The sequence below is a fragment of the Cebidichthys violaceus genome, unplaced genomic scaffold (assembly GCF_023349555.1).
Source record: "Cebidichthys violaceus isolate CVI_PGR_0920_01 unplaced genomic scaffold, fCebVio1.0.p SCAF_2, whole genome shotgun sequence".
Taxonomy (NCBI): domain Eukaryota; kingdom Metazoa; phylum Chordata; class Actinopteri; order Perciformes; family Stichaeidae; genus Cebidichthys; species Cebidichthys violaceus.
The window spans coordinates 23,186,282-23,197,810 of record NW_027176372.1 but is presented as its reverse complement, the minus strand read 5'-3'; the positions used below and the strand labels follow the sequence as shown (position 1 = coordinate 23,197,810).

Here is an 11,529-nt window from a genome sequence, read left to right as displayed (position 1 = left end):
AAGACGACCTTTCTGGCTGATGAAGTTATCATATTGGGAGGCAAGGTATCAGGTTTTAAATCTAAAAGGATCCTGTAGCTGCACACACTTCAAGTTTAGCATGCTTTGCCAAACGTCCTTGGTTCCAGAAACTACACCATAAAGTGACACTAGAGTCACTGAGAGGGACAGACAATGATGAAGTCAGAGTGAAACATTCAATATCAGAACCGGATCTAATTTATTTCTTGTCAAAAGGTCTCAACATTTGTAATACTCTCTGTATAAAACAATATTACGCCACCAATGTTCATGTTCTCTCTATTTCTCCTTTTAGTCTTCCCCCTAAGGGCAGAATACAGAACTCCTGTAGTTCTACTCATTATTTTTCATAATAATGTCATAACTTGTGAGAGCTGGTGCACATCTCTGCAGCAAGACAAACCCACTAAAACCAGATAACGTCACGTTCACATGTCATGATCACCAGAATCAATTATTTCTGAATAAAACGGTTGCGTGCGTCATCTTGGCATGGCGGACGTCTATAAAGTACTACATTACCCATGAGCCCTGGCTTTAACGTTCTTTGCGTTATTAACAAAACGCGCCGCCAACGTTTCTGAATTCTGAAATTGACCCAGAAATTAATGATTTAGGATTCAGATCGTTTTCTCAATAGCAACATTTCTAGCTCACGTCCGATTTGCCGCAGCTTTTTTTTTTTTTTTTTTTAACCGAAATGCACCTTGGGAGTTGTAGTTGTACTTAATTCCTATGTGCACCAACCTGCAGATAATTCTCCAACAAAGATATTTGCGGTAGAAAAAAAAAAGTGTCAATATTTGATTGGTCAAAGGTCTGATAAGCCTTTCGACATGATTCGAGTGTCAGACTAATAAAACGAAAAAGGTAAAGATAAATGTACACACAAAAGAGAATACGTTTTTCTATACGAGTTCCTCTATTGAATTGCATTACATTGTAAAGGAGTTGTGTGACTATGATCACCTCTTATGAAGGTTACCTGGAGCTTTTTTTTCCACTGCGAACAAAAAGCTTCAGCTACTCTTTCAATCCAGGTCCACACTGAAGGCTTCCTGACAACAAGGCTCTGAATACAGCAGCAGGAGGAACACATCTTTTTCTTTTTCAAACTATGGATGAAGGACCTTGGATTAACAGATGTATGGAGGCTGGTCGACCCAAAGCAAAGGGAATATCCATACTATTCTCACAGTCACAACTCTCACTCCTGGATAGATTCTTTTCTGATAAGCGAGGATCCGGTGGAGAGCGTCTCAATAGGAACCGTAGCATTGACCGATCATGCAGCAGTGCAGCTAGGATTAGCAATAGAGCCGGACAGAGCAAAGACAAGTAGATGGAGGTTGAACATATCTCTTTTTCCAGGACCCAGGATTTAGCAGTTCAATGGTAGAGGAACATGACCATTTAACTCTGTGGAGCAATGGTTCAACAGATACAGTTGGAACAGCATGGGAGGTTATATGATTATATAACCTCTAAAGGTTATATAATCATAGCTTATTCCAGGAGGAAAAAAAGTGAGCAAATTAAGATTGTAAAGGATCCGGAACTTCAGCCGAAAGAATTAGAAGAGATATTGTCCGAGAGTCACACTGCTTAAACGATGGAGTGACCTAACATTTTAATTAAATGAAATGTACAATAAAAAAAAGCAGAGTACGCCCTAATCAGACTAAAAAGTAATTTCTATGAGAATGGGGGAAAAATCTGGGAAACTATTAGCCTGACAGCTACAACAAAAAGAGACGAGTTATGCTATACCGGCCGTCAAAGATGAAAAGGGAAAATGGTGACAAATACAAAAGGAACTTAATCAGGTTTTTGCAGCGAGGAGAGCTGCCAAAAACATACAACGAAGCTCTGATATCCATAATTGTTCAAACAGATAAAGACCCGACCGACCCAGGAAACTATAGACCTGTGAGTTTGATTAATGTGGACTATTCTACCACGTTTAATACATGCAGCTCAAGTAGGACTCATGAAGAGAAGGTCATCCACTGACAACGTTACAGCTTCATCAGGACGAAACCACTCCCACAGCTGGCTCCTCCGTAGACGCTCTGAAGGCATTCGATGGGGTAGAATGGAGCTTCTGGAGATTCTGGAGAGACATACCCTGAATAATTTGGGTTTGGGGAAGCTTTTAATTAAATGGGTAGATGTAATCTATCCAAATCCACGTGCAGCAGCGATAACAAACGGAACGATATCGCCCTGCTTCAAGCTAACCCTCTGAGCCCCCCCCCCCGCTCTCCATGCTGTTCTTTGAACCTTTGGCTGTTGCAATCAGGGCAGAAGTGGATACTAAAAAGAGGAAGAGGAACACAAAATGTTTATGTACGCAGATGACATTTTACTACTGATCAAGGAGCCTTTGATGTCAACTCCTAATGTCCCGTCTACAGTTGAATCCTTTTAAAAAATATCAGGCTATAAAATAAATTGGCAAAAACCTGAATGCATGTCGATCAACGCTCAATACGTTCCAGTCCAAGTGGATCCCAAGAGGACTGACATCTTTGGTTATTAGGCTGAAAAACATAGTTTCTATAAATATGGTCCCTTTAATGCAAAATATGAAGTTAAATCTAGACAAACGGAAATTGATAAATCTTACTTTATGGTGAAAAATGAACATCATTAAGATGGTGGCAGCTCTACAATTTAATTCCATCTCTATGAAGAGAAATCTTCCAACAAAATAATCATCTAACTAAGGAGTTTTTATAGAATGACAAAAGGCCGAGAATTAGTATGAAACAACTCTTTGCCTCAAGAGATAGTGGAGGAGCAGCTCTTCCAAATATGGAAACATAGCATTTGAAATGATTAAACTAACATTTAACACTGGACAAAATATGAATCTAAACCCCACATGGGTAAAAATAGAGGAGGTGTTGACAGGTTATGGACTCGCTATCACAGAAAACACAACAAAACAGATAAAACAAAGAAACCTAAATTGAATGTGTGAAGGCCTGAGATTAGGGAAGATGAACGACAAGAAGTAACATCAAATGTAGGCTGGGCTACAAGGGAAGAAGCAAGTTCATCCATTACAACAATTGTGCATAGGTATTACTTTACACCCCTGAACATGTATAAAATGGGCTTTAATGCAAGATAGCAAATGTTGGAAATGTAATAAAGAAATGGGCTCTTTGCTACATGCTCTGTGGGGGGTGGTACTGAAGAAGCTAGAAGGGTGGCTCTGACAGCCTTCACTAGAATCCCCACAAATCAATTATGCCACCAGGCCTTTCACCAAAGCAGAGATCAGGCCTGTCATTAACTGGTTTCGTTCGTGGCGTTCACAGAACGGCTCAAACTCACGACGGAGGCGGCTGCATTTGAAAACATGATTGCCAAGTCTGAAGTCACGGTTAGCGGCTTTAAGGAGGGCGACGGGACACAAAACGGAGGACTTTCCTGTCCTTATTAATGCTTATTTCGTTCTGCACAACTATTTCACCGAGCAAACTGCCATTCTGTGTGAACCAACTACCTATGCCTTAGCATAACCAAGGAGCAGTTTGGTTGCCAAAAACCTAGTTTTACAACGTTTTCTCGTTTTGATTATCTTCGATTTCCTCATTCTTACTCATTAAAGTTTGTTCCGTCACATTCACAGTTACTGCCGGTGTCGAGCGTTTTGCTCCAGCCGTCTCATTTCACCCGGCGCTTCATTCTTTCTCTCAAACTAAAAAAGGTCTAACCATGTCATAATAGCATTATTAATCATATTTTGTCTTGCGACATATTACCCGTTTCCTGGATATTTCAGTTTAATATCTTCAAAAGGTTAAGAGTCAGACGTAGTATGCAAATGTGGCTTAAAGGGTTATGTCAATAACACCAGCTGTAATTGCTTTTTGTTGGGCTGATTGAGCAGCGCAGCAAAGCTGTGAACACTGAATTTAATCAATTTATATAGTTAATATGCTACAGTGGCTTTTTTTAAACATCGAGATATGATGCAGCACCAGCGCTAGTTCCCCCGACATGAATACAAGTCCGACAGCGTTAAGCTCTTAAGCTGCTAAATGCTCAATGAGTTCACCAGCTGGTTGCTAACTTTGTCGCCCGCTCGATGCTGGACAGGTGGTGCACAGTGTGATTTGACAGCTTTTATTCCTTAAATCTGCTGCAGGCTACTGGTGATGATGAGCGTAAATCACAGGCACTGAAGCTGCAGCCGCAAAACAATGAGCCGATAATAAAAGACGAGGAGAACTTCCTGATTTGGGTAATAAAAAAGCGTAAGGGTTGGAAAGATCCCCTTTCTTCTCATTGCTAATATATAAATATGAATTAAGGTGCCGTCACAAAAAGGGACAGATCCTGAGGATTTCATAGTCCACAGTAGAGGTCAGAGGTCACTTGTGTTTACGGGGACAGAATACGGGGACATTGCTGTTTGCTCGTGTTTTATTCATAAAGGTTTAGTCTATCACATTCACAGTTCTTGCCACTGTTGAGCTGCAGCAGCCTGATTTCATCCAATGATTCATTCTAACCCCCCCCCATGTCTTTTGCTGACATTCAGTGTTATCTGCTGCGGGGAAAGCTTTGATCAGGAAAGCAAGGAGTTTAACTTGGAGAGTGTTAACATGGGTTAATATTCATATATTCATGCCACAGGTTACATCCATGGATGATAAAAGGACTACATGAGCGGATAGCTTCTGTTCCCTCTCTGCATGCGAGCGTCACCGCAGCTTTGTCTGCTGCTGGAGGTGAGAACGTTGTTTAGACGGACAGACAATACCGAGCTACACGTCTAATAATTGTAGAACAAGTTATTAGCCGGCACCGCATACAGCGCCGGCCCTGACTGGACGCAAAGCCGACATCACATCACGAACCCTCCTGCAGGGTGACTAAACTGAACCTCGGGAACGGATGGAAGTCAGAGGAATGTATGTTTTATGATGCTGCATTTGTTTCAGCGCAGGAGTCATGAATAATCATCTCCTCCTCAAGATATATTCAGGACGTCAGTCATGCATGAGGTGAGGAGGCCTCAATAACAGGATCCTTTGTAAGTGCTACCCGTTATATTTTGATGGTATAAAAGTGTGTATTATTTCTTCACAATAACCATTTGAGTCATGCAGCTGCCGTGTTGGTGTACTTACATGATACATTTTGGGATTTACTGCACGAAGGTTTTTATCTATACTGCCTGTGCCAGCAAGCAGCTCTGAGCCTATTCAACTGTGGGTACAGGTTGGGTCGGGTAAGCTTTGTGGGTGCAGGCATTAATAATGGGTTTGCAAAACTGGATCTACAAAGAACTCTTAGGGAAATTAGCATATTTAAAAACGGATCCTTGAGCATGGAGCGTGAAGAGGGCCTCTGTTAGGGTTACTCTGTATACATACATTAGTAGTTTATCATATATATGTATTTATGTCTGCTGGGACATGTTGCCTTGTATGGAATAAATACCTTTAGTGGTATTGAACTAAACTTAAAAGGTTCTCTTTACGATACTCAGAGCATTAATATAGCAACAAACAACTATTTGTAATATCAAGATATAGAGGAGTAACGTCGCCCTGAGCAGAGCTCAATGTCGCTCTGTGTGTGTGTGTGTGTGTGTGTGTGTGTGTGTGTGTGTGTGTGTGTGTGTGGGTTGTACTTCTTTGTGCTTTCTTTACATAGCCAGTGCATGTTAGTGCATGTGAGCGTGCCCCTAGCTCATTACGGCTCATAGCGCTGTTGGAGGTGTAGCGCCCACCTTGCCGTTCCCCCTCAGGTTAACATCATTAGCTCTGTCAGCACTGTTGTTGTTGTTGTTGTTGTTGTTGTTGTTGTTGTTGTTAGCACTGTTAGCTGTGAGCCGACGGGACTCGTTTCAGTCATGGGAACGCCTTGATAATACAGACGTTTCGATACGACAATCTCATGACGGGAACTAAAGGGGAAACAGCACACATGGTCATACACATTTGTTCAAGTAGAAACGATGAATTACCGCAGTTCTCCTCGTCTGCTTGGTTCCCACAGTCATCGATGCCGTTGCAGTGCAGGACCTGAGGGAGGCACATCGTCAGGTTGCCGCAGGGGAAATATCCGAGGGGGCACGCCGCCTTCTCCTCGGTGATGTTGAGTGCTATAAACAAAGCAGAAGATCCAAGAGTATGATTATGAATGTAGCATTCCTGCATCTGGTCATTATCAGAGACGCATTGAGAGCCCTTGACAGATACGAGTTACTGTGAGAAACTTTTTTTTACTGGTTATGAAGCATCAGCGAGAAGATTGGCTATTTCTGCACAGCAATTCTTAATGCTTGTCAACGGTGCCGGTTCAGCAGAAAGCCCTTCAGCTCAGACTCCAGCAGAAACCAGGCCACCGCTGACAGACCCACATCCGGCATCCGGCTTCGCTGCCGCCTTCAAGCTGCAGTTGGAAGCTCCGGCAGTAGGAGGAGAGCTCAGTTCCCAGCAGCAGCTTCTCCTCCCCCGGCCAGGAGCAGGGCTTCACCTCGCTGCTCCACTAGTCCTTGCTGGAAGCCAAACCGACACCACGCTGCTGGGGAGGTCCACGCCGCATTGCTGGGCCCGCTGGGAGGGACCGGCAATCAGGAACGGGTCTGGTTGGAATCAAATTGGAGTGATATATTCCAATTTGTCTGGCACGCCTTCATCACTTTCTAGGAATGTTTTTATGAAACCAAGTTATATAAACTGTTTTCTTATGAACCCAAATGTGCCGTGTTCAGAATATAAGTTATGTGATGATTTTCTTCAACAAGGTCTGTCAGACCCCAGCAGCAGTAAAATAAGAAGTTTTCTAAAACAGACTCTGGTGCGAAGACTAACACTACCATTTTCGTCCAAAGGGGGCCGCCAAAATCAACACAAAATAAAAGTCCCTTGTCGCTTTAACACGAGCAGTTTCTGCATCTCATTAAGGACGTTTGTGTCCATTTGTCTAAACCCACATCAAAGGTTTTAATCATAAGAGCCGTTCTTTGTTCTATCCATCAGTCGATGCTTCTTTTGAAAGGTGCACGATAGGAAATTGGGAGAGTTTTGATTGCCTCTCAACGTGGCGAGACAAAGGCCCTTCAATGTCAATGAAGAACAGAGAAGCTCAGACACACACACACACACACACACACACACACACACACACACACACACACACACACAAACACACACACACAGAGGGAGTAGTTTGCCGCTATATTAATGTTCAGAATGATAGACACAGCTTCTTTAATCAACAGTCGCGTATGGCAGAATACAGGACAACGGCAAGCCAGCAGCAGATTAATCATATTCCATACATCTCCGCTCTGGGACCAATTAAGAAGGGAATATAATTTATGACTCATCTCATTATCTACTAGGCACTTGACTCCATGTTAAAATATTGATTCATCATGTCATTATGTCTCAACGAGACCTCTCACATTTTCTCACCTTTTGTCTGTAAATTAGGAACTAAAGGTTACCGACGTCTTATTAAGCCGCTGTTGTGAAGTTGCGGCGGTTCACCGCCAACGATTTTTTTTTTTCCTGCTCTCTTTACAGTCCGCGGTCGCAGTCAGGATGCCAAACCGCCAAAGTCTGAACACTCTCCATGGCACGGCGATAAACGTTCCGTCGAGTTTCGGCGCTCATACCAAACTTCTTGAGAAAGTACAGCAGCTGTTGTGCTTCCTCGAGAATGGGTCACACCTTTCAACATTTGTCACAAAACTCATTATTCACCTGTGAAATAATAAGACTACTCTGACTATTCGTTCTTATAAATGATATGACGCTGAATCACAGCACAAGATATCCATCATTGGCTTAGCTCTGCTTTAGACATGCATCATATGTACAACGGCGATGTCTCAGTTAAGTGCAGAGACTTAACTGAGAAGACAGCAGGCTTACTAATGAACGCCACCACGACTCGGTTTCCACGCCGGATGGAAAGCACATTTTAAGAGGTTTATTTTCTGAAACAAAAAAGGAAAAGAAAATCACCATTTCCTGGAGTACGCACTTGTTAATTAACAAATGTGAAATAATTTTTTTCCCCGAACCACACACATCCTCTAATGCGTGGGATTTGTGAAGCCCGCCGCTAATGATTTCAGTCTGAGGCACTCCATCGCAGCAGATAGCTGTTCAGCAATCACAAAATGCAGAAGCACGAGGAAAGAGTTGATGTTTTTATGACTACCGGAGAAAAAAAAGGGAAAACCAAACAGCTGTGACAATGTGAGCCTGCAAGAAATGGAATTCAATGAGATCATCTCGTGATTAAAACATTATATATATATATATATATATATATATATATATATATATATATATATAGACAATGGAAGGACTGTTGTTCCTGCTGGGAGACCGCTCTGACTCATATGTGTTCAGACACCGTGGTCTTTATGAAAAGAAACGCCACTAGAGACCAAACATACGTCTTTTTTTGTTTGTTATAAAGTTCACTGAGGCCGTTATGATGTGTGTGTGTATATATATATATATATATATATATATATATATATATATATATATATATATATATATATATATATATATATATATATATTTTAAGATATAGTGAAACATAACTGTGTTCTAAATTGATAACATGCTAACTAAAATCTCAAAGAAAATCTGATTATTTTGCAGTAAAGATGTTAAATAAATGAGAAAACGTTCAGCTCTTTTATTTTCTCAAGCATTTAATTGACAATATATAAAACCATGGGAGTATTTCATACAGACCATTTATGTACCGTGCAATCAGAAAACCTGCTACACCGTGATAGATATCGTTATTGAGATATAGAATGACCTATATTGGGATAGAAGGTTTGGGTCATATCTCCCAGACTTAGGTTAGGGTCACAGAGGAGACCATTAAGATTCTGTAGAGGACTGGAAATGAAACAGGAAGTCTTGGATCACTGTGCAGCCGTTGGCATTTAACTTCCCCCCGTTTCTCAGCATGATAAAGAACATGTATCACAAATGGAAAAAGGTACTACAGGTGCAGTACGGATTACATAAATGTGAAACATAATCCTATTTCTTTAGTGATACTGTGTCATTGTGCAGAGTATTCCCACACAGCACCGGTACTGTAGCCGCGTGTAGCACTGCAGTTCAAATGTCAGGAGGTCAAGACAGGAACATTCAGTTCAACTTTAAAGAGGATATTTGCTCCGTTTAAAGGGACCCTGACGCAGCATGCTGAAATGTGCTTCATGTTTCAGCTCCGTTACTGTTGGCTCTATGCTGATGAGACGACTAGTCAAAGACAAAAGACACCCAATCAAACGCTTTGCCTCGTCAGTTGAAAGTCGCACGCAAACACACGACAGCCGATGGCCAGCTAACTGCCAACAAGCATGTAGGCTGTGTGCGCAAGAGGAAATATCAACTCATTTGTATTCATAATCATAAATAAACAAAACTAAAGATGGAAGTACACTTCATTGTTTTCGTTTTGCCTTCATTTCACTGAAAAACATTCATAAATATTCTCCATTTCTCCTACACTGTAGTTGTATTATGCTGGTCATGCTGTACAGACGCCATCTATTGTCTGCATGTCTGTCCGGACACGCTGCATGTTCCGTCCTCAGTCGCTCTCCGTGAGGTTGTCCACACTGAATGGAAACAATGATTTGCTAGAGCGGCCACACAGATAACTCGGTCTCGCCGACTGCCTCTGCTACTGATTCAATAGGCTGAGTCTAACAAACAGAAGCTGAAAAAGGGTCGACTACAGCCAGCAGTGACAGGTGCATCACAAAAAAACCCCACTCAACAGCCCCTCAACAGCCCCTCAACAGCCCCTCGTGGCAGGCTGGCTGTGAGTCGGGCTTCAGGGCATTGCTCTGTGAGCTTCTGGAGCGTTGCTTATCATCTGTTCACTGCGACAATGTAACAGATAGAATCTTAATTGTTTCGCTGCAGGAGATCGATTTTTCACAAAAAGGTGACACACAGTGTGGCCCGTTACGACTTCCACTCATTGCTTTTTTTTCCCCCTCCATAGGAAAAAAAAGCAGTTATGCAGCAGATTCCTGTCTCGACCACCAGAGCCTTTCTGTATCATGAGTGCATAAGCGTGCATGCGCCTCAACGCACAAAGCCAAACTGGTCTGCAGCCAGACGAAAGAATGCAATTATCACTTAAGATTAAATCTTGTGAATTGTGACAAAAACAGGATCTTCTTGGAGTTAACTGTTGTGCACAATTTGGTGTTGCAACTGAAATGCCAAAGCCTGATTCTTGAGACCAAATCCACACAGTGGAGTAAAGCTCCTATATGCTCTGTGAAATACACGCTTTGTTTTGACCTCTTGCTGAGGAGCTCTGACCCAGCGAATAGTTGCGGTCAGCTCTAATTCAGTGCGTGGGTACCTGTGGTCCTCCAGGCTCCACACAGACCTGCAACCCTGCCCTAGAGGATGCGCGCAGGACTACTGGACAGCGACGGTTGACAGCTCACTTAATTGTCCGTTACAGTAGGATGGATGCACTGCTCAGAAATACACTGCTGACAAAACGAGAGACACAGCGCTGGAGCCACAGGAGACGAACACACAAAGATCTCGGTTTGCTCCACATTAGTTTACGAAAACACAACAACGACAATATCTCTCAATCTTAAAATACATCTCCAGTAATCTCCCACGCGTTCTTTTAGTCATCGGCGCAGATATCATCATGTTAAGTCGCTCTGATAACCTGCAAGGCTACTTCTATGAAAACCAATTGTTCAATGCATTGTGAGCAACCAGAGCAGACAGCACAGATTGCGCGCGTTGGCTTTTTAAAAAGAGATTGAAGCTTCAACGAGTTCGAAATTCATCAACAAGAGAAGTTGCTGAACTTACCCGACACTCCATAAGCGAGGACCACCGCCACATACACGTGCATGGTCCCTCGCGAAGTTTGTGTGGAGATCAAGAGGCTGCTGGTGGTGGTGGAGAGGGAGACGCGATGTCCTTTAGCCGATCGTCCACAATTTGGGAACCGGCGCGTAAAAATAAGAATAAAAAGTTTTTTTTTCTCCGTTGTGTGATATAATCACGTGCAGATAGGACACAGCGGCTGCGGGAGGAGCACCTGGAGAACCCGTGGCCGCTTCGCAAGGGTCGACTCTCGGTGTGCGCCCGGTCCGACCGAGAGGAAGGTCTAAATGATGTCTATTGGCATCGCGTGTGACGCACGAGCAGCAGCCACGGCACAGGTGCAGCGCGTGGAGGGGTGGGAGTGAGAGAACAGAGAGGGGGAGGAATCTATCTGGGACTCTGCAGAAGAGGGACATCCAGGCAAGCAATTAACATTCCATAAGGTCCGGATTGAGAAAATAAAGGTCCGGAACATTAGAATAATATCTAAGTCGCGCTATTTAGTGCCATATACATATACAGTATAGTCAAGATTTTAATTATTATTTTCAGTTTTCAGATTTAACTGGATGGATTATGAATAGATAGAAATACATACATAAATGTTCTCTCA

General features: G+C 42.6%; 1 protein-coding gene across 2 annotated transcripts in view; it reads right to left on the bottom strand.

The window, feature by feature from the left end:
• rxfp1 (relaxin family peptide receptor 1) overlaps positions 1-11,007 on the bottom strand; it is a 46,382-nt gene extending 35,375 nt beyond the window's left edge. For both annotated transcript variants that reach the window (XM_068715215.1, XM_068715216.1), the window contains exons 1-2: positions 10,899-11,007; positions 6,014-6,151 (exon numbers count right to left, since the gene is read on the bottom strand). In XM_068715215.1, the coding sequence (XP_068571316.1) occupies positions 6,014-6,151; positions 10,899-10,941 (181 nt within the window). In that variant the 5' untranslated portion in view covers positions 10,942-11,007. The remainder of the gene's footprint in view (positions 1-6,013; positions 6,152-10,898) is intronic.
• Positions 11,008-11,529: the final 522 nt, after the last annotated feature.